At 50.1% G+C, this 23,361-nt stretch overlaps 1 protein-coding gene across 4 annotated transcripts in view; it reads left to right on the top strand.

The window, feature by feature from the left end:
• The window catches only part of LOC117354551 (oocyte zinc finger protein XlCOF6-like), a 70,135-nt gene that overhangs the window by 33,633 nt on the left and 13,141 nt on the right, over positions 1–23,361 (top strand). For 3 of the 4 annotated variants that reach the window (XM_033932272.1, XM_033932270.1, XM_033932271.1), the window contains exon 2: positions 21,666–21,785. Coding sequence is in view for 1 of the 4 variants with exons in the window: in XM_033932269.1 (XP_033788160.1) it covers positions 586–712; positions 21,666–21,785 (247 nt within the window). In the remaining 3 variants the exon portion in view is untranslated. Of the gene's footprint in view, positions 1–585; positions 713–21,665; positions 21,786–23,361 lie in introns of all 4 variants that reach the window. The other variant, XM_033932269.1, reaches the window with a different exon arrangement.

Here is a 23,361-nt window from a genome sequence, read left to right as displayed (position 1 = left end):
CTCTCTCTCTCTCACACACGTGTTGCATGAGGCAAGCAGAAGAAGAAATGAGTCTGGCACTGCTCAATCCATTCCTGGGGCTCTTCTTCCTGATTCTCCACCCCTCCTGCTTTAGGATACTGTCTGCATCCTGGCATCTCTTATATTCTCTTTTCTCTCCCTTTCTCCTTTCAGGTCCTGGGCAGTGCTAGCTTCACCTACAGACCACGTGAGGCCCTATCCCAGGGCGCCGGTGTTAGAGGGCACCAAAATCCCAGTCTGCTCTACCTTCAGATTTTGAGGGACAGATGCTGGACTGAGATTTTGGCACCCTTTATCATCAGTGCCCTGAGCCAGTGCGTCACCTGGTCCAGCAGGAGGGGGAAAAGGAAAGATACCAGATTCCAGGAGGGTGGTGCCAATACAAAAGTTGGCTTAGAGTGCCAGAGCCCCTTTAGCCGGCTTACGTCCTGGGGAGAGAGATCCTTGGTGTCCTCTTCTTCCCGTGATTAAATGTTAGGACTCTCAGGAGAATGAAGCCAGCTGAAATCTAATGCATTCTGAGCACCTTCACATGTCCCTGAGTGTTTCTGGTTTGTGTTTTAGGTGCAGGAGACATTTGAGGACATCGCTGTCTCTTTCTCCCAGGAGGAGTGGGAGTATTTAGATGAAGAGCAGAAGGAGCTTTACAGGGAGGTGATGAAGGAGAATTATCAGACCCTGCTCTCACTAGGTATTTATTTATTCATTCAATTTTCTATACTGTTCTCCAGGGGAGCTCAGAATGGTTTACATTAATTTATTCAGGTACTCAAGCTTTTTTCCCTGTCTGTCCCAGTAGGCTCACACTCTATCTAATGTACCTGGGGCAATGGAGGGATTAAGTGACTTGCCCAAGGTCACAAGGAGCAGCGTGGGTTTGAACCCACAACCTCAGGGTGTTGAGGCTGTAGCTTTAACCATTGCGCCACATCTGTTTACAGGACATAAGGACTTATCCGTCCCGCCTAGGAAGGAGATTCGATTGCAGACAATGAGGGCAGGAACATTTTCCTGTGCTGGTCCTGAGGCATAGAACAAGCTTGCGCAGTTTATATGCCAACAAGGGGATTTGATGAACTTTTTTTAAAACCCCAGTTAAAACCCCATCTCTTTTGTGAAATGAAGTATGGCTGTCGGGGGAAGTGAAGGAGTAGGGGGTAGAGAGATTATTCATAATCAACAAGAATAGCCTTACTGGGTCAGTAAGCCCAGTAGCCCGTTCTCACGGTGGCCAATCAGGTCACTAGTACCTGGCCAAACCCCAAGGAGTAGCAACATTCCAGAGCTGAGATTGTAAGAACATCAGAATTTGCTGCTGCTGGGTCAGACCAGTGGACCTTCGTGCCCAGTAGTCCTCTCCTGTGACGGCCCCTAGGTCAAAAACCAGTGCCCTAACGCTGCAGCAAGACAGAGGAGGGAGCCTGCAAGACAGTAAACATCCGGGGGCAGCAGAGGAAAACACCTCATCGCCCTTGACCAAGGCTGCAAAAATATTTCACGGGACCTGCTTTGGAGCGTGCCCTCTCATTCTCCCTACCTTGGGGAGGACGAACAACCTGTCTTTATCTATGAAGTCTATTCTCTTCAGTATTAGAGAATGACACGGTGGCGGTTTACCCGCGGCCACCGCATTTTAGCCGCGGGTCACCCGCCGAAAACGGGGAAGAAAACTAGCAGTCGCTGCGGCGACGGGGACAAGGCCATTCACCGCCCGCGGGGCGGTGAATGGTCTTGTCCCCCGCAGTGAGGCATGAAGGATCGCGCGGTCCCCGCAGCTCACACCCGCCCGCCCAATCGATTCCAGTGTCCAGCCAGCTCTCTCCCCTCTCCTCACCCCAGTCCGCAGATCCTCCTCCTCGGCGACCCGCACGCTACCAGAGAGCCGCGCACACCCGCCGCTGCTCAGCCTCGATCTTCTGCTCTGACGCAACCGGAAACAGGAAGTTGCAGCAGAGCAGAAGATCGAACACTGAGCAGCCGCGCGTGTGCGGCTCCCTGGGAAAGCGCGCAGGTTGCCGAAAAAGAAAACCCACAAACCAAGGTGAGGAGAAGGGAGAGAGCCGGCCAAACACCGGGATTGACCGGGCAGGCAGGTAGTGGCCGCGGGGACCGTGCGATCGCTAGTGTTCCCGGCTCAAATTGGAAGGAGGGAGTGAAAGGAAAAAGGCTTATATGGATGCAGCGGGGACGGTGACGGGGCGGTGAATGGGATGGCAGTGGCGGTGACGGGGCGGTGAAAGGGATGGCGGTGACGGGGCGGTGCAGAGGATGGTGGGCCGGTGACGGGGACAGATTTTTTCCCCGTGTCATTCTCTATTCAGTATCTTGAATGTTTCTATCATTTCCCTCTCAGTCTTTTCTTTTCAAGGGAGAAGAGGCCCTAATGGCTCATTCCACAGTGCCTCAGAGCCAACCTCATCAGTGATCTTGATTGTCCTATACTTGATACATATAAGAACAGCTTTAATGGGTCAGACCAATGGTCCATCAAGCCCAGTAGCCCATTCTCACGGTGGCCAATCCAAGTTCCCAGTATCTGGCCCAAACCCAAGAAGTAGCAACATTCCATGCTACCGATCCAGGGCAAGCAATGGCTTCCCCCATGTCTCTCTCAATAATAGACTTTTCCTCCAGGAACTTGTTCAAACCTTTCTTAAACAAGCTATGCTATCCGCTCTTACCACAACCTCTGGCAATGCAACTATTCTCCAAGTGAAAAAAAATTTCCTCCTATTGGTTTTAAAAGTTTTTCCCTGCAATTTCATCAAGCGTCCCCTAGTCTTTGTCATTTTGGACCCCATTTGCCCCATTTATATGCTTTTGCGTCAGATTGTCCTACTTTAGAATGTTTTATGCATGATTTTATGTGTGTTTGGAGTATTCATGATGTATGTTCATTTTGTGCTTCGCTTTATATAAGGCAAATAATAAATAAAGACCAGACAATACAACATCTCATTTATAAGAACACTAGTGTTTAATCCCGTTACATTAACGAGTGCTAGAGTAGAGATCTGTCTGTTTTATTTTCCTTGTCTCTCTCTCCTTGGATGCTGTCCTGCCCTCTGTTGTGCCATGCCTGTTTTTCTTTTTTTTTTTTTTAAATAATTTTTATTGAGATAGCAGCTATTCTTACCCTCCCTCCCACCGGCACGAACCGCTGCCGCTCCTCTTCAAAGCAGCCTGCTGAGGTTTGCTGGCCGGCTGTAGCGAACCTCGCAGGCCGCTCTCCACCTCAGTAGCCCGTTCCCTCTAACGCGATCAAGTCAGAGGGAACATGCTACCAGGTGGCCTGCGAGGTTCACTATAGCCAGCCGGCGAATCTCAGCAGGCTGCTTTGAAGAGGAGCGGCTGCGGTTGGTGAGTGAGGGCAGGAGGGGGGAGTTGCCAGAGTGTTCCCTGCCGCCGTGTGCTAAAACAGAATTCGGCACAGACCCAGAGATCACGGTGGCTGGGAACACGAAACCCTAAGTGCGCATGCACGCTTAGGGTTTTAATATAGAGGATAATCAATACATTATTAAACCTTAACCAATACTTGTTCTTTTGTAAAGGTGTTACAATACAGTTAGCCTTTTCTGAGTTGGTTCTCAATGCAGCCCTCTTATGTCATTAGTAGTGTGTACTAATTAACCTGAGGCAGTGAAGTAACGACCTACCTGAACCGAGTTCCTGCCTTCTCCTATCTAGGTCCAATTTCCTTCTCACTCCAGCCCTAGTTCTCTGCAGTAATAGAAACTTCGTTTGCATTGGCAACAGCTGTCTACATCCAAACCACCCGGAAGAAAGAGAGAGGGAGGGGTTAGACAATACAGCGAGCGAGCAGCCGCCGCGGTGGGTGTAATGCGGAATTTTCCCGCACCACTGAGTGATGCCGCCTCCCTGCGCTCACGTCCTGCCGCCACCGTGCCCGATGGAATCGCAGGTGCACCTTGCCTCGCCGCCCAACCTGACGGAGCACGCGCTACAGTTGACCCCGAGCCCAGCCTTGATCCATGCAGTACTGGGCGGTTTCACCCTGAGCGCAGTGGCGGCCACCGCGGCCAGCAATCGGGTCAGTGAGTACGCGGCTCAGGAGACAGGGAAGGCGTTGGCAGTTGGCGGCGGGGGGCCTCCTCCTGCAAGGGCTGGCCGTGGTGCCTCAGGCGCTCGTGCTGCTCATCATCTTCCTGCTCTCCTGCTCTCCAACCTGCTCACGGCGCTCCTCTGCCTGCCCTTCTCCTTCGCCATGCTGTTCCCTGCCGCCGTGTTATAAAATAGAATTCGGCCACAGAACAGAAAACACGGCAGCAGGGATCACAAAGCCCTAAGTGCGCATGCGCGCTTAGGGTTTTATTATATAGGATGGTTACAACAGTCATTGGTTAGTCTTTGATGGCAACAGAAAAGTTTGCAGCCTCCTTCCAGTCCCTACTAATAAAGGAGCTGTGGAAGCACATGGTCAGCTCCTTGTAAGCTGCTGCACAGCATTGCAATTCTTCGCAGTCAAGTTTGTGTAATATTTGAACTGCTGTGATGGGGGGGGGGTTAGATTTAGCTCCTGTTTGCGAATAATAATAAAAAAGCAACAATACTTGATTTCCATTTTCTTTAGAATCGGGCGATTGTACACAAAGGGACGTTTATTGTGAGAACAGAGAGCGACTTTTTCGGGCCGAGTTAGCTTTATGTGCAAGATAGGAAGTGGTATTTGCGGGACTTTTTCTCCCCGCGCTTTTCTAGTTGGTGAAACCCGATACAGTCGAGCGTAGTCGCGTTTTGCGTGGCGGCCAGTTCCTCTTTCCCTAGCAACCCAGCAATTTTGAATGACATGAAAGCAGAATGGGCTTTCCATTCAGTGTGCTGCTTTCTCTGATGGTAATCTATTATCCCCCCCCCTCGCCTTCCCGCTCCGCACTGTCACCAACGCCTTCATCCTGTCGCTGTCGCTCTCCGACCTGCTCATGGCGCTCCTCTGCCTGCCCTTCTCCTTCTCCATGCTGTTCCCTGCCGCCGTGTTCTAAAATAGAATTCGGCCACAGATCAGAAAACACGGCGGCAGGGATCACAAAACCCTAAGTGCGCATGCGTGCTTAGGGTTTTATTATATAGGATAAGAATTGTCGCTGCTGGGTCAGACCAGTGGTCCATCTTGCCCAGCAGTCCGCTCATGTTTTGGCCTATAGGTCAAAGACCTGTGCTCTAAATGAGTCCAGCCTCACCTGTGTACATTTCAGTTTAGCAGGAACTTGTCCAACTTTGTCTTGAAACCTTGGAGGGTGTTTTCACCTATAACAGATTCCAGAAGAGCGTTCCAGTTTTCCACCACTCTCTGGGTGCAGAAGAATTTCCTTATATTTGTATGGAATCGATCCCCTTTCAACTTTAGAGAGTGCCCTCTCGTTCTCCCTACCTTGGAAAGGGTGAACATTCTGTCTTTATCTTCTAAGTCTATTCCCTTCAGTATGTTGAACGTTTCAATTAAGTCCCCTCTCAGTCTCCTCTTTTCAAGGGAGAAGAGGCCCAGTTTCTCCAATCTCTCATTGTACGGCAACTCCTCCAGCCCCTTAACCATTTTAGTCGCTCTTCTCTGGACCCTTTCGAGAAGTACCGTGTCCTTCTTCATGTACGGCGACTAGTGCTGGACGCAGTACTCCAGGTGAGGGCGCACCATGGCCCGGTACAGCTGCATGATAACCCTCTCCAATCTGTTCGTGATCCCCTTTTTAATCATTCCTAGCATTCTGTTCGCCTTTTTCACCGCCGCTGCACATTGCACAGACGGCTTCATCGACTTGTCAATCAGAACTCCCAAGTCTCTTTCCTAGGAGGTCTCTCCAAGTACCGCCCTGGACATCCTGTATTTGTGCATGAGATTTTTGTTACCGACATGCATCATTTTACACTTATCTATGTTGAACCTCATTTGCCATATCGATGCCCATTTCTCAAGCTTGATTATGTCACTCTGAATAACTTCGTATCGTCCGCAAACTTAATCACCTCACTCGTCGTACCAATGTCCAGATCATTTATAAAGATGTTGAAGAGCACGGGTCCAAAGACATCCTGCTAGTAATGCTCTTCCAGTCCGATTATTGTCTATTTATCCCCACTCTCTGTTTCCTATGCTCCAGCCAGTTTTTAATCCACGCGAGTATTTCACCCTCGATTCCATGACTCGCAATCTTTCGAAGTAGTCATTCATGTGGAACCTTGTCGAACGCCTTCTGAAAATCCAGATAAACAATGTTGACCGGGTCGCCCTTGTCTGTCCGCCTGTTTACTCCCTCGAAGAAGTGTAGCAAGTTCGTCAGACAAAGATCTGCCTTTGCTGAAACCGTGCTGGATGGTCCTCATTAGACTGTGCCTGTCAAGGTGATCAATGATGCGGTCCTTTATTAGCGCCTCTATCATCTTTCCCGGTTCCGAGGTCAGAGACTCATCGGTCTGTAGTTTCCTGGATATCCCCTCGAACCCTTTTTGAAGATCGGCATAACATTTGCCACCTTCCAGTCTTCCGGAATCTTTCTCGATTTGATCAACAGGTTGGCTATTAGTTGAAGCAGTTCAGCTATAGTCCCTTAAAATTCCTTGATGATGCTCGGATGGATGTCATCTGGTCCTGGGGATTTATCGCTCTTTAGCCTATCAATCTGCCTGTGTACCTTCTCTAGACTGACCGTCAGCCCTGTCAGTTTCCCGTCTTCGTTTCCAGCATAGAGCCTGATGGGTTCCAGTATGTTGCGTATATCCTCTTCGGTAAATACAGTCTCAAAAAATGTGTTCAGTTTGTCGGTGATTTCTTTATCTTCCTTTAGCACTCCCTTTATTCCATGGTCATCAAACGGCCCCACCGCTTCCTTCGCAGATCGTTTCCCCTTAATGTATCTAAAGAACGGCTTGAAGTTTTTTGCCTCCTTGGCTATTTTTTCTTCGTAGTCTCTTTTGGCCCCTTTTACCGCCTTGTGGCACCTGCGTTGTTTGTGCTTATTCCAGTTTTCGTCTGTTTTTAACCTTTTCCATTCCTTAAACGAAATTTTCTTGTCTCTGATCGCTTCCTTCACCTCTACAGTGAGCCACGCCGATTCTTTGTTCTTTTTCCTCTTGGATCCTTTGTTGATACGCGGTATATGTAGATTTTGCGCCTCGATGATTGTGTCCTTAAAATGGGACCAAGCTTGCTCTAGCATTTTTACAGTGCTTATCATCTTCTTAATCTTATTTCCCACCATGAGTCTCATCCCTTCGTCGTGCATCATGTTGTCGGGCATTGAATCTTCGTCCGTTGTGCATTTTCCCACTACATTACTTAGTTTGGCGTCATCGGCGAATAAGGCTATTTTACCTCGAAGCCCTTCTGCCAAGTCTCTTATAAAGATGTTGAATAGGGTCGGTCCCAAGACCGAACCCTGTGGCACTCCACTGATCACCTCCGTCATTTCTGAGGGGGTGCCGTTCACCACTACCCTTTGAAGCCTACCACCATATGCTGGGTATGAATGTTGCGAAGGAGGGCTTGGACATCGTGAGAAGTGTGAAGGGTAGTGGGGTGACCAAGGGTCAGAGGAGTAGCCATCTCTACCACCATAGCACATGCAGCCAGGGCTCTCAAGCAGGCAGGCATGCCTTGAACTTGAACAGGAGTGACTTTAGAAAAAAAGGCAACAGGGCGTAATTTACCGCCATGATCTTTTGCCAGGACACCCGCCATGGTTTTACAATTATCTCGAGCAAAGAGATGAAACATTTGGTCATAATCAGGGAGACCCAGGCCTGGGCTAGAAACCAAAGCACATTTCAAATGTCCAAAAGCATCCAACATTTCTTTAGTCCATCTGATAAGATCAGTCATTTCAGAACCCAGGGTCTGTCTCAGAATCTGGTCATAGAAGGAACAATCAGGGATCCATTGGCGGCAGTAACCAATCATACCAAGAAAAGTAAGCATGTCTTTCTTGATAGCTGGGCAGGACAGACCCAGAACAGCAGCAATGCGGGAAGTGCTAATTTTCCTCTGACCATGAGACAGGACAAAACCCAGGTATTCCACCTCAGATTTACACTATTGCAGTTTCTTTCGTGACACCTTGTGACCACACACAGACAACCATTGTAAAAGGTCCAAACTATCAGCCTGACAGATCTCCTGATTTATGGAACATAGGAGAAGGTCATCCACATACTGGATGAGGACAGAACCATGAGGGGCGGTCCATGGCTGCAGAGTAGCCCGAAGGACAATTGAGAACACCACAGGGGAGTCAACATAGCCCTGGGGCATTCTACATCAAGTATATTGCTGTTGCTTAAATGTGAATGCAGAAAGAGGCTGGGTAACCTCATCAACAGGGACTGGAAAAAAAAAGCATTCTTCAGATCAATGACAGAGAAAATTTGAGCTGCTGGTGGAATGGAGGATAGGAGGGAAGGAACATCAGGGGCAATGGGTGCAATGGGAATCACCAAAGCATTAACAGCCTTGGACGAAGCGGGGGGTGCCATCAGCTTTGACAACAGGATTGATGGGCGTATTGTAGGAAGGGATGGTGGTTTTAATAATACAGGAGGAAAGAAAAGAAGCAATCAGTGGAATCATGACTCTCTCCTTTTCCCGGGAGATTGGGTACTGCTTAATGAAAACAGGAGTGAGTGATTTCAGAGAATCACGAAAGGGAGTGCATGAAATAGAGCCTACATCATTGTCAGCGGAAGCCCAAACCGGGGAGTCTGGGGGAAGGGGCAAAAGCATGTCAGGGCAAGTGAAAATGTAAAAGGTGGACGGAGGGCGAATGGGAATGATGGAGGAAAGGACATGCAAACCTCCTGTATCATCTGTAGTGAGCTGGATGAGAAGAAGGAAAAAAAGATCTCGACCAAGAAGGCTGACAGGGCAATGGGGAATAATAAGAAAGGAGTGCTGGAAAAGAGTGGAGCCTGTATCTGGATGGGCTACAGACAGGGGTGTGGTATGATAAGATTTAGTCAGAATCCCATTAATTCCCATAGAAGGTTCAGCATTCATTCGCGGACCCTGATAGTGTAAGTAAGTTCTAACAGTAGCTGGTCTGGTAACCAAAGTGCTTTTTGTGCTTTGTTTAATTCAGAGTGCAAATTAGAGGAAAGCTGCTTTAAGGCAGGAAGAGGAAACCAGAAGCACATTCCTTAAGGTCAGTGACTAGAAGTCGAAAGAAGCACAGCGAGAATTTACAACTTGCTAATCTGAGAAAAAAAACAAACATTAGCCTTGCACAAGAAAGGAAGCCTGTAAAACGGAATTTCTTTCTCTTTTAGTTTGTTTGTTTTTTATAAGCCAGCACAGAACAAATCGCTAAAAGACACAAAAACACAGCACAAGAAGTGACAGAAATTTCCTTCAAAACAGAGGGAGCAGCTGAAGGAGGAACGCAAGATATGAGGCAGAGTCAGACTATTTCACGTGCGAGATAGAGCCAGAGAAACAGTTATCCCAGGACAGGCAGGCAGATATTCTCACAAGTGGGTGACGTCACCGTCGGAGCCCTGATGCGAACGCCTCACAAGCAGACTTGCTTGAAGAAACAAAGTTTATCCCAGGACAAGCAGGCAGCATATTCTTAACGCATGGGTGACGTCACCGACGGAGCCCCGGTACGGACCTTTTTAACTAGAAAGTTCTAGTTGGCCGCACCGCGCATGCGCGAGTGCCTTCCCGCCCGACGGAGGAGAGCGTGGTCCCCAGTTTCTTCGTTTCCGCGGAGCAAAGAAGACGCATGTGTTTTCAACGGCCGTTGAAAAACTAATTTTTGCCTTCCCGCTCGCGTATTTTTTCACTTTTTTTCCTTTTTTCTTATTGGATTCCCTTTATTTTTGTTTTCAAAAAAAAAACTCGTCGAGTTTTCCTTATTTTTTCAGGCCGGCCCCGGCGGGGCCTGTTGCCACCATACAGGCCTCCGGGTTCGATTTTGCGGAGGCCGTGTTTCCATTCATGCCCCCTCAACCAGGTTTTAAGAAGTGCCAGCGGTGTGCACGCCCGATCTCCCTCACCGACCCACACAATTGGTGCCTCCAGTGCTTGGGTCCAGAGCATCAGGCTGACACCTGCACCCGCTGTGCTATGCTTAAAAAGCGTACTTTGAAAAATCGGCAGATCCAGCAAAATATTTTGTTTGGTACCGGATCTGCCATGGAACCGGCTGCGATGTCGACGGCACCACAAAAGTCGGCACCGACGACATCAACACCACCGGACCCTTTCTCAGGGTCGTTGGACCCAGGTAAGCCGGCTAAGAAGCCTCCCACTTCCCTTGAGTGCCCTCCTGCCACGGTTGCGACACCGGCCCTCCCGGCACCGCACCGGCCCCGCAAACACTCCGCTCCGATCTCGGTGAGTGCCTCATCATCGGCCTCCTCATCGCCGGAGCGTAGAGCGGCACCTATGGTACCGAAGAAGAAAAAAGCTGTACCGGTGCCTCCCCTGGACGACCGCATCGCGGCCATACTCCAAACACAGTTACAGGAGCAGCTGCAACAACAGCTCCAACAACTGTTGCCGGCGTTGCTGGCACCGCACCTTCCTGTACGGGACCGGTCCGAGCCTCACACTGTCCCATCGGTGTCGACCCCCTCGGTACCGATTAATACTTCCATGCCGGTGCTCTTGGCAGAAACACCTACAGTACATACCTGTGATGCTGCCGACCCTGTCCGGTCCCAGGAACGACATCGGTCTTCCTCACCCGGTACCGCCTCGGTGCACTCAGGCAAATCTCTTTCAAAGACCCGCCATGCCGAGCCCTCCACACCGATGTCCAAACGTACGCACCCCGATGTTAGGGACCTAGATTTGTGGGAAGACTCCCCTCACAGTACCGAGGAGGACGCTTCGTCAACCGACGAAGAACCCTCCATGACCGACACCGTCTCCAAACCAGAGCAATCCTCTTTCTCCAAATTCCTTAGGGAGATGTCAGCAGCTCTTTCCATTCCCTTAGAGTCCGACTCTAAAAAGTCTCAGGCTTTCCTCGATGCCCTAGACTTTGAGCAACCTCCCAAAGAATTTCTGAAGTTGCTCGTCCACGACATCTTACGGGAAACTTTCTATAAAAACTGGGAAGCTCCCTTCACGGTTCCTGGAGCCCCTCGTAAATTGGATAGCTTGTACCGGGTTATTCCAATCCCAGGGTTTGATAAACCTCAATTGCCCCACGAGTCCCTCCTGGTGGAATCTACTTTGAAAAAATCTCAGGGTTCCAGTGTATATGCCTCCACCCTTCCTGGCAGAGAGGGAAAAACCATGGATAAATTTGGTAAGCCCCTTTTCCAAAATGCCATGTTAGCCAATAGAGCCAACAACTACACCTTCCACTTCTCCTTCTACATGAAGCATCTGGTGCAACAGCTCTCCTCCTTACAGAAATACCTTCCTGAACGTAAGGTCCCTCTTTTCCAGCAACATATTTCCAGCCTCCTCCAACTCAGGAAATTCATGGTTCGCTCCATCTACGACTCATTTGAGCTGACCTCTCGCGCATCTGCCATGGCGGTGGCCATGCGACGTTTGGCATGGCTGAGAGTCTCTGACCTGGACATTAACCACCAGGACCGCCTGGCTAACGCACCTTGTCTGGGTGATGAACTCTTCGGAGAGTCCCTGGACTCAACAACCCAGAAACTCTCAGCACATGAGACCAGGTGGGACACTCTGATTAAACCTAAAAAGAAGACTCCACCTGCTCGCACCTACAGACAGCAGTCTTCCTACCAGCGCAGGTTCTCGGCCAGACCTCTCAACCCGCCTCAACAGCAGCCTCGCCGACCTCGTCAACAGCATCAATCTCAGGCTCGCTCACAGTCTCACCAACCTGCCAAGCCTCTCCCTCCGTCAAAACCATCTCAGCCCTTTTGACTTTTTCCTCCAGGGCATAGCCAGTCTCCCATCATCATTGCCTCTTCCTCAGCCTATCGGAGGTCGCCTCCAAATCTTCCTCAGCCGTTGGGAGGTCATCACATCAGACCAATGGGTCCTCAACATCATTCGCCATGGCTACTCTCTCAACTTCCAGACTCTTCCACCAGACAATCCTCCCGTAGAGTCTGCTTCTCACTCCTCCCAAACCCCCCTCCTCCTGAGGGAGGTCCAATCCCTCTTTCTTCTCAATGCCATCGAAGAGTGCCTCCGGACTAAAGGGGTCAGGGATTCTACTCCCGCTACTTCCTGGTTCCCAAGAAGACAGGAGACCTTCGTCCCATCCTCGATCTCAGGGACCTCAACAAGTGTCTGGTCAAGGAGAAGTTCAGAATGCTCTCCCTTGCCACGCTTTACCCTCTTCTCTCTCACCACAACTGGCTATGTTCCCTGGACCTCAAAGAGGCCTACACTCACATCCCAATCAATCCGACTTCACGTCGCTACCTACGGTTTCAGATACAGCACCGTCACTATCAGTACAAAGTGCTACCTTTTGGCCTCGCTTCATCGCCCAGGGTGTTCACCAAGTGCCTTATTGTGGTGGCGGCCTTCCTCAGGTCTCACAACCTCCAGGTGTTCCCCTACTTGGACGATTGGTTGGTGAAAGCACCTACGTCTCCACTTGTGCTACAAGCCACTCATCACACCATCTCTTTCCTCCATCTCCTGGGGTTCGAGATCAACTACCCCAAGTCGCATCTGCCTCCCACACAGCGACTTCAGTTCATTGGAGCAGTTCTCGACACCACACTAATGAGGGCGTTTCTCCCCTCCAACCGTCAACGGACCCTGCTCCACCTCTGTCGTCAGGCGCTCCTTCATCACTCCATTCCTGCCCGACAGATGATGGTCCTCCTGGGCCACATGGCCTCGACAGTCCATGTGCTTCCTCTGGCGCGACTCCACCTCAGGACACCTCAATGGACTCTTGCCAACCAATGGTCACAGACCACGGATCTTCTTTCTCATCCCATCTCTGTGACATCGTCTCTTCAGCAATCTCTTCAATGGTGGTTGAACTCCTCAAATCTTTCCAGGGGTCTACTCTTTCATCTACCCCCTCACTCCATGATCATAACCACGGATGCCTCCCCCTATGCGTGGGGAGCTCACCTGGGAGATCTACGCACCCAGGGACTCTGGACCCCTCAGGAGCATCAACATCACATCAATTTCCTGGAACTCAGAGCCATGTTCTATGCTCTCAAGGCCTTCCAGCACCTTCTCTGCCCTCAGGTTCTTCTCCTGTGCACAGACAATCAAGTCGCCATGTACTACATAAACAAACAAGGCGGCACCGGATCTCGCCTCCTTTGTCAGGAGGCTCTCAGCATCTGGACCTGGGCCACGGCCCGCAATCTCTTCCTCAAGGCTGTCTATATCCAGGGCGAACAGAACTCCCTGGCCGACAATCTCAGCCGCATCCTTCAACCTCACGAGTGGACTCTTCAACACTCCACTCCATCTTTGCTCGCTGGGGCACTCCGCAGGTGGACCTCTTTGCAGCGCCTCACAACCATCAGCTGCCCCAGTTCTGTTCCAGACTCTTCTCTCCTCATCGTCTGACCCCAGATGCATTCCTGCTCGACTGGACGGATCGGTTCCTCTATGCCTTTCCTCCACTACCTCTGATGTTGCGGATGTTATCCAAACTCCGCAGAGACAGGGCCACCATGATTCTCATCGCTCCTCGGTGGCCTCGCCAACACTGGTTCTCCCTCCTGCTTCAGCTCAGCTCCAGGGAGCCCATTCCTCTTCCTGTGTTTCCTACTCTACTTACGCAGCAACGTCAGTCTCTACTGCATCCCAATCTGTCTTCGCTCCACCTGACAGCTTGGTTTCTCTCGGGCTGACCTCTCCAGAGAATCTGTCTCAGCCTGTCCGTCGCATTTTGGATGTCTCCAGGAAACCTGCCACCCTCCAATGTTACCATCAGAAGTGGACCAGGTTCTCCTCTTGGTGTCTACTGCATCATCACGATCCCACCTCATTTGCGGTGGAAACTGTACTGGACTATTTGCTCTCTCTGTCCGACGCTGGCCTCAAGTCTACCTCAATCAGAGTCCACCTCAGTGCCATCACTGCGTTTCATGAGCCTATCCTCGGAAAACTTCTCACGGCTCATCCCCTGGTTTCCCGGTTCATGAGAGGCCTCTTCAATGTCAAACCACCTCTGAAGCCTCCTCCTGTCGTCTGGGACCTGAATGTGGTTTTATCAGCCCTCATGAAACCCCCTTTTGAGCCTCTTGCCACAACTTCGCTCAAATTTCTAACATGGAAGGTGCTTTTCCTCATTGCCATCACCTCTGCCAGGAGGGTTAGTGAGATGCATGCACTGGTCGCCGATCCACCGTTCACTGTTTTTCACCATGACAAGGTGGAAACTGTACTGGACTATTTGCTCTCTCTGTCCGACGCTGGCCTCAAGTCTACCTCAATCAGAGTCCACCTCAGTGCCATCACTGCGTTTCATGAGCCTATCCTCGGAAAACCTCTCACGGCTCATCCACTGGTTTCCGGTTCATGAGAGGCCTCTTCAATGTCAAACCACCTCTGAAGCCTCCTCCTGTCGTCTGGGACCTGAATGTGGTTTTATCAGCCCTCATGAAACCCCCTTTTGAGCCTCTTGCCACAACTTCGCTCAAATTTCTAACATGGAAGGTGCTTTTCCTCATTGCCATCACCTCTGCCAGGAGGGTTAGTGAGATGCATGCACTGGTCGCCGATCCACCGTTCACTGTTTTTCACCATGACAAGGTGGTTCTGCGTACCCATCCTAAATTCCTTCCCAAGGTGGTCTTGGCTTTTCACCTCAACCAGTCCATTGTGTTGCCTGTCTTTTTCCCTAAACCCCATTCTCATCCTGGGGAACAGGCGTTGCACACGCTGGATTGGTTAAGCGTGCCCTTGCATACTACCTTGACCGTACCAGGGCTCACCGCTCGTCCCCTCAGCTCTTTCTGACCTTCGATCCTAACCGTCTAGGTTGTCCTGTCTCTAAACGGACGCTTTCCAACTGGCTTGCTGCCTGTATTGCGTTCTGTTATGCTCGGGCCGGTCTCTCACTGGAAGGTGCTGTCACGGCCCACAGGGTCAGAGCTATGGCTGCTTCTGTGGCTTTCCTCCGTTCCACGCCCATCGAGGAAATCTGCAAGGCTGCCACTTGGTCCTCAGTTCACACGTTCACTACTCACTACTGTCTGGATACCTTCTCCAGACGGGATGGGCACTTCGGCCAATCTGTTTTACACAATTTATTTTCCTAATGGCCAACCATCCCTCCTCCCTCTCTGTTAGCTTGGAGGTCACCCATACGTTAAGAATATGCTGCCTGCTTGTCCTGGGATAAAGCACAGTTACTTACCGTAACAGGTGTTATCCAGGGACAGCAGGCAGATATTCTTACGTCCCACCCTCCTCCCCGGGTTGGCTTCTTAGCTGGCTTATCTTAACTGGGGACCACGCTCTCCTCCGTCGGGCAGGAAGGCACTCGTGCATGCGCGGTGCGGCCAACTAGAACTTTCTAGTTAAAAAGGTCCGTACCGGGGCTCCTTCGGTGACGTCACCCATGCGTTAAGAATATCTGCCTGCTGTCCCTGGATAACACCTGTTACGGTAAGTAACTGTGCTTTTGAGTCGTCCACACCGCGCATGCGCGAGTGTCTTCCCCACCCAGCTTCGGGCTTGTCTCCTCAGTTCTTACTTTTCAGCGGAGCCAAGAAGTCCATCTTTGACTCTGCGTAAAGTAGTCTCTACTTTTGCCTTCTCTTCGACCGCGGTTTGTGGTTCTTTTTATTACGAATCGCTGTTTTATTATTAAACCCCAGGACTTCGATCTCGCAGCTGCTTTCTTTAGGCCTATATCCCGGCCTACAACCGGTTTTAAGAAGTGTTGCGAGTGCCAGCACGCGATTTCACTCACGGACCCTCATAGACGCTGCCTTGGGCCTCACCACCTTCCGAAATCGTGCCGGCCTTGCTCAACGCTCAAGCCACGTCGTATCCTGTGGGAGCAATATTTTACCATGGAGTCTTCATTGGAGCCCTCGACTTCCAAGGGCGCCTCGTCCTCGACTTCATCCGAAGCCCTGAAGACTTCGACGACTCCCACCACGAGCCTCCTCAAACCTGCTTCGTTTGTCCCGGCTTTGTCTTCGACGCCCGCTGCAATGCCTTCCTCTGTCTCTTCAGGTCAGATAGCACAGCAGCCCATTCCCCCGGTAGTGCTTAAGGTGCCTAAGGCTTCTAAGTCGAAGCACTCTCACACTGCCTCGAGGGAATACGAAGCCCGAGCAGGAAGCCCCGTTGCAGACGCGGTTCACTCAGCTTTTTAATACCATGGAGCAGAGGCTTCTCTCACAATTTCAGCTTGGGCATACAGCAGACTCCCGCGAGGTCTAGCCACCCTCCATGCCCCAGTCTGAGGGACACTCTCTGCAGGGAGCAGAGTCTCTGTGAGTGTCTGGTCTGGCATCCAAGCACGCACAGCAAGGAGTTCATTCTTTGCCTATGCCTCCATTGGAACCCATGCACTCGAAGCCTGAACCAGAGCCTTTACGAGTGTATCAAGGTTCCTTGCCTCGGCCTTCTCAGCTTCGTTCTACTGCCTCCAGCCCCATCCATTCCCTGGGGGCTTCGGCGTCTGCGGCCGAGGCTAAATCCCCTCGATCCTTGAGGCCTGCTTCGAGACACGGCTCTCACCGATCGAGGCACTCATTGAGGCACTCTTCCAGAAAGACTCGCCTCGCTGCAAGCAGCCATTTCTTCAGCTGACTCCCCCATCCCCGTCGAAGCCGATGCACTTGGACTTCGAGGATCTGGGGATGTCTTTTGCCTCCTCCAGGTCCCCATCCTCGAAGGACCCTTTCTTCCACGAGGAGGTGGCCTCGTCGTCCTCGAGTCCTCCTCGAGGCAGGGCCATCACAGACCAACTCTCCTCTTCATTCCTCCGCCAGATGGCGGCGGATCTGGATATACAGTTGGATACGGGCTCGAAGTTCTCCAAGGAATATCTCGAGACCATGCACCTGCCTCAACCTCCGGCTGAGTCCCCCAAGCTTCCCCTTCATAAGTTTTTGGACCAAACTTTCATTCGTTGTCTGGAGACCCCTTTATACTATTCCAGCCATCCCGAGCAAATTGGATTCTAGGTATAAGACCGTCCACCACAAAGGGTTCGACAACATTCAGTTGTCTCATCAGTCCCTCCTGGTGGAATCTTCCTTGAAGAGATTTCACCCTTCCCAGGTGTATGCTACAGTACCCCCTGGGCGGGAAGGGAAGACTATGGATAAATTTGGACGCCGTTTCTACCAAAGTACCATGATGACGTCCAAAATCCTGAACTATAACTTTCATTTCATCACATATTTTGAGTTCTTCCTCTCCATTCTTCCCAAGTTTATGCCTTACCTGGATACTCAAATACACTTTGAATTTCAGGAAGTTATTGCTTCCCTGTCGCAGCTGCGCCTCCACCTACTCCAGTCTTCCTATGATGCCTTCGAAGTGACAGCTCGAGCGACTGCTTCGGCTGTAGCCATGCAGCGCCTCGCCTGGCTTCGAACCGTGGACATTGATCCTAATCTTCAAGACTGGTTAGTCAATGTGCCTTGTGCTGGAAATGACCTCTTTGATGAGTCCATCGAGGCTACCACCAAGAGACTGTCGGAGCACGAGAAATAATTTGCTTTCATTCTCCGACCAAAGCCAGTGCCGGCTCGACCAGCACGCCCTAAGCAAATATACCAGAGGCATTTTCCACCAAAGCAGGCTCCTACTATTCGTCAACCTGCTAAACGACAGTTCCCGCAGCAGAAGTCCCAACCGTCTGCGGTACCAAAGTCTCCTCAGCCCTTTTGACTGTCTCGAAAAGAGCATAACCTCAGTCGTTCTGCTGCCCTCCAACCCTCTCCCCATCGGAGGTCATCTCCATCATTTTTTACACCGATGGATGACGATCACTTCTGACCACTGGGTCCTCTCCATCATCAGAGAGGGATACTCTTTTCACTTCCAACGCGTTCCTCCGGAACACCTGCCAAGAGAGTATTCTTCCAATTCCTCCCAGACCGCCCTTCTTCTTCAGGAAGCTCAAGCTCTACTTCAGCTTCGAGCTATCGAACCAGTTCCTCTGACTCAACAGAACAAGGGCTTTTATTCCCATTACTTCCTTGTTCCGAAGAAGACGGGCGATCTGAGGCCCATTTTGGATCTCAGGATCCTCAACAAATTCTTGGTCAGAGAGAAATTTCGCATGTTAACCCTGGCGTCTCTCTATCCTCTCCTCGAGCAGAACGACTGGTTATGCTCTCTGGATCTCAAGGAGGCCTACACCCACATTCCCATTCATCCGGCCTCCCAGCAGTTCCTCAGATTTCAGGTGGGAAATCAACATTTTCATTACCGGGTGCAGCCCTTCGGCCTGACCTCCTCTCCCAGGGTGTTTACCAAGTGCCTGGTAGTGGTAGCAGCAGCCCCCCAGAACCATGGTCTTCAGGTATTCCCCTACCTAGACGACTGGCTCATCAAGACCCCCATGCACTCAGGAGTTCTACTGGCGACCCAGCGAACTATTGAGTTCCTCCAGAGTCTGGGATTCGAAATCAACTTCCCAAAATCCCAGCTATAACCTTCTTAGCGCCTTCAATTCATCGGTGCTGTACTGGACACGGCTCAACTCCGAGCGTTCCTTCCCCAACAGCGTCGGGAAGCTCTCCTCCATCTCTGCCAGTCAGTGTCCTCCCGCCAGACCATCTCGGTGAGACAAATGATGGTCCTCCTGGGTCACATGGCAGCCACAGTACATGTGACTCCCTTTGTCAGACTTCACCTCCACATACCTCAGTGGACCCTGGCATCGCAATGAACGCAGGTCACCGACCCTATCTCCCGACACATCCAGGTCACGCCTGCTCTGACTCAGTCCCTTCGCTGGTGGATGCTCTCTTCCATTCTATCCAGAGGCTTGCTATTTCACACGCCCCCCATCAGAAAGTCCTCACGACAGACTCTTCAACCTATGCTTGGGGGGCTCATCTCGATGATCTCCACACTCAGGGCCATTGGACCAGTGCGGATCGTCAGTGTCATATCAACCTACTAGAGCTCAGGGCGATTTTCAACGCTCTCACCGCCTTTCAACATCTCAGGGACCAAATAGTTCTCATTTGGACGGGCAATCAAGTCGCCACGTATTAGCTCAACAAGCAAGGGGGCACAGGATCTGCCTCCCTCTGCCAGGAAGCTCTGAAAGTCTGGGATTGGGCGATTTGCCACAACACCTTCCTCACAGCCGTCTACATTCAAGGGGCTGACAATGCCTTAGCAGACAACTTGAGTCGCCTGCTGCAGCCTCACGAATGGACTCTTCATTCCCAGCCCCTCCAACAAATCTTTGCTCAGTGGGGAACGCCTCAGATAGACCTCTTTGCAGCTCCCCACAATTACAAACGTCCTCAATTTTGCTCTCGGATTTACACTCCTCTCCGCCTCGAGGCGGATGCTTTCCTTCTGGATTGGACGAACCTCTTCCTATATGCGTTTCCTCCATTCCCTCTCATTCAAAAGACTCTGGTCAAGCTGAAAACCGAACATGCCACCATGATTGTAGTTGCTCCTCAGTGGCCCAGACAACCTTGGTACTCCCATCTCCTTCAACTCATAGAAACATAGAAACATAGAAATAGACGGCAGATAAGGGCCACGGCCCATCAAGTCTGCCCACTCCGGTGACCCTCCCTATCTATCTTTGCGGATAGATCCCACATGTTTATCCCATCTGGCCTTAAAATCCGGCACACTGCTGGCCTCAATAACCTGAAGTGGAAGACTATTCCAGCGATCAACCACCCTTTCAGTGAAGAAGAACTTCCTAGTGTCACTGTGCAGTTTCCCGCCCCTGATTTTCCACGAATGCCCCCTTGTTGCCGCTGGACCCTTGAAGAAGAAGATGTCTTCTTCCACCTTGATGCGGCCCGTGAGATATTTGAATGTCTCGATCATATCTCCCCTCTCTCGACGTTCCTCGAGTGAGTAGAGCTGCAATTTCCCCAACTGCTCCTCGTACGGGAGCTCCTTGAGTCCCGAGACCATCCTGGTGGCCATTCTCTGGACCGATTCCAGTCTCAGCAGCAGGGAGCCATACCTTCTACCTGTTTTTCCCTCTCTGCTTACACAGCATCAGGGATCTCTATTTCATCCCAATCTTCATCCCACCTGACAGCTTGGCTCCTCTCAGTGTAGCTTCTCTCACGTTTTGTCAATCAGTGAAGGATGTGTTGGAAGCTTCACGGAAGCCTACCACCAGGCAATGCTATCATCAGAAGTGGACTAGATTCTCGCTATGGTGTTGTTCTCTTCATAAGGAGCTGCAACAATCCTCCTTATCTTCAGTGTTGGACTACCTCCTACACTTGTCTCAGGCTGGCCTCAAGGCTACATCTATACGAGTCCATTTCAGTGCTATCGCAGCTTTTCATCAGCCTATTGATGGGAAGCCCCTCTCCGTTCATCCGGTGGTTTCCAGATTCATGAAAGGACTTTTCAATGTCAACCCTCCTCTCAAACTGCCACCTGTGGTTTGGGACCTCAACATTGTTCTTGCTCAACTGATGAAGCCTCCATTTGAACCAATTGACAAGGCTCATCTCAAGTATCTCACTTGGAAAGTGGTGTTTCTCATTGCACTCACTTCTGCTCGGTGAGTCAGTAAGTTACAAGCATTGGTAGCGGATCCACCCTTTACAGTTATTCACTATGATAAGGTGGTTCTCCGCACTCATCCGAAATTCCTTCCTAAAGTGGACTCAGATTTCCATCTCAACCAATCCATTGTTCTTCCAGTATTTTTTCCAAAACCTCATTCTCACCCTGGAGAAGCTGCTCTTCATACGCTGGACTGTAAACGTGCTTTGGCTTTCTATTTGGATCGAACCAAACCACACAAAACTGCTCTCCAACTTTTTGTCTCCTTTGACCCGAACAAGTTGGGACGCCCTATTTCTAAGCGCACCATGTCCAACTGGATGGCGGCTTGTATCTCCTGCTATGCCTAAGCTGGATTACCTCTGCACAGTAAAGTCACAGCCCATAGGGTCAGAGCTATGGCGGCGTCTGTAGCTTTCCTCAGGTCTACCCCTATTGAGGAAATCTATAAGGCTGCCACTTGGTCCTCGTTTCATATCTTCACTTCTCACTACAGTCTGGATACTTTCTCCAGATGGGATGGACAGTTTGGCTAATCTGTGTTAAAAAATTTATTCTCCTAAGTTGCCAACTCTCCCACCATCCAATTTTGGTTAGCTTGGAGGTCACCCACTTGTGAGAATACCTGCCTGCTTGTCCTGGGATAAAGCACAGTTACTTACCGTAACAGTTGTTATCCAGGGACAGCAGGTAGCTATTCTCATATCCCACCCACCTCCCCTGGGTTGGCTTCTCTGCTAGCTATCTGAACTGAGGAGACATGCCTGAAGCTGGGCGGGGAAGGCATGCGCGGTGTGGACTCAAAACTTTGTTTCTTCAAGCAAGTCTGCTTGTGAGGCGTCCACATCGGGGCTCTGTCGGTGACGTCACCCACTTATGAGAATAGCTGCCTGCTGTCCCTGGATGACAACTGTTACGGTAAGTAACTGTGCTTTCTCCTACGTCTTAAATTTGAGGGACTCGGTCAGTAAATAATTTGGGGAAACCTAATGCAGTTTTCTTACCCCAGGAACAGGATCTCTGACCGTCGCTCCTGACATCATATGCCGCATTGAACGAGGAGAAGAGCCATATATCAAGGATGAGCCAGGATCAGAGGAAAGAGAACCTGGGAGAAGCAGCTGCTCAGGTGAGTGCAGTAATAAGAGGGACGGGCATGAAACTGCTGAGATAAAACCTAGCATTATAACCTAAACCTCCCTAAAACTATGCCACTCAAAAAAATTCCTTGACAAAACCTACGCCTTCCAAGCCGCCAAACTAAACCCTTGGCTAGCTCAAATGGTCCTCAAGGCCCACAACTACCTCGACTTCAGAAAATTACTCAAAACTCACCTATTCCGAGACCAAGACCCTTAATGCCCCTTTTCAATCTTCCTCATCCCTCCCCCGTCTCCCCCCTCTCCCCCCTACTTCTCTCCTTGCTGTTCGCAACTCTATGATCAATTTGATATGTAACCACTTGTAACTACTCTCTCCTTGCTGTTTGCAACTCTATGATCAATTTGATATGTAACCACTTGTAATCTCTGTTTAACTAATGTGAACCGCCTAGAACTCTTCGGGGTATTTCGGTATACAAAAATAAAGTTATTATTATTATTATTAAATTTACAAACCTGGCTCATCTTTATCTGAGCATGCATGAGATACTCGGGTTCTTATAAAAGGGGCAAAGATCCATTTTATGGCACAATACCTTATTGTCACACAGAGTGAACATTAACTTAAGTCACTGATGAAACTGACATTTTATTCTCCCCAACCTCTTAACTCTTTCTATATCAATCACTCTCACATTTCCTTCTATACTGGTGCAGTGGTTAGAACTACGTCCACAGCACCCTGAGGTTGTGGGTTCAAAGCCACACTGCTCCTTGTGACTCTGGGCAAGTCACTTAATCCCCCCATTCCCCCAGGGACATTAGATAGAGTGTGATCCCAACAGGACAGATAGGGATAAACACTTGAGAACCTGACTGTAAGCCACTTAGACTATAAGTTGTATTATAAATTCTAAAAATAAATAAATATTTCTGGAATATTAGTTCTCTTACAATGTAAGGTGTATGTTTCAAAGAACGTTCCATTATTTTCCATAAATTTTTCCCTCCTACCCCCACCCTCCCTAAAAAAATCATTTTAGTAGCCTTCTTCTGGACCAACTCCATCCTTTTTGTATCTTTTTGAAGGTCCGTTCTCCAGAATTGTACACAATATTCTAAATGAGGTCTCACCAGAGTCTTATACAGGGGCATCAATACCTCCTTTTTCCTACTGGCCATACATCTCCCTATGCAACCTAGCATCCTTCTGGCTTTCACCGTCAGCTTTTCAACCTGTTTGATGATCTTAAGGTGGCCAAACAGGTTGAAAAGGTGATAGCGAAAGCTAGAAGGATGCTAGGGTGCATCTATTTTCTGATAGTTCTTCTGATCGTAGGGTCACTTGTGTCTTGCCTTTTTCTCCCTTGTCCACCCGTGTTCAAAATATCATTGGTCAACATTGGCATCTATTGGGTTTCCATCCCGAATTTAAGGAACCTCCTAGATTTGCGTTTAAACGGGGTAAGAATCTGGGGGAACGTTTAAAATATAATTCCCTTGCTTCCACTACCAATGATACTTTGGGTCATGTGCCTTGTGGTAGGTGTAGATACTGCCAATTTTCTATGAGTCCTGATAAAGTGTTGATTCCTGGTTCAA

This window comes from Geotrypetes seraphini, chromosome 2, assembly GCF_902459505.1.
Source record: "Geotrypetes seraphini chromosome 2, aGeoSer1.1, whole genome shotgun sequence".
In the NCBI taxonomy this organism is placed as follows: Eukaryota; Metazoa; Chordata; class Amphibia; order Gymnophiona; family Dermophiidae; genus Geotrypetes; species Geotrypetes seraphini.
Note: the sequence above shows the minus strand (reverse complement) of the source record. Positions and strands in the feature narration are given on the sequence as shown.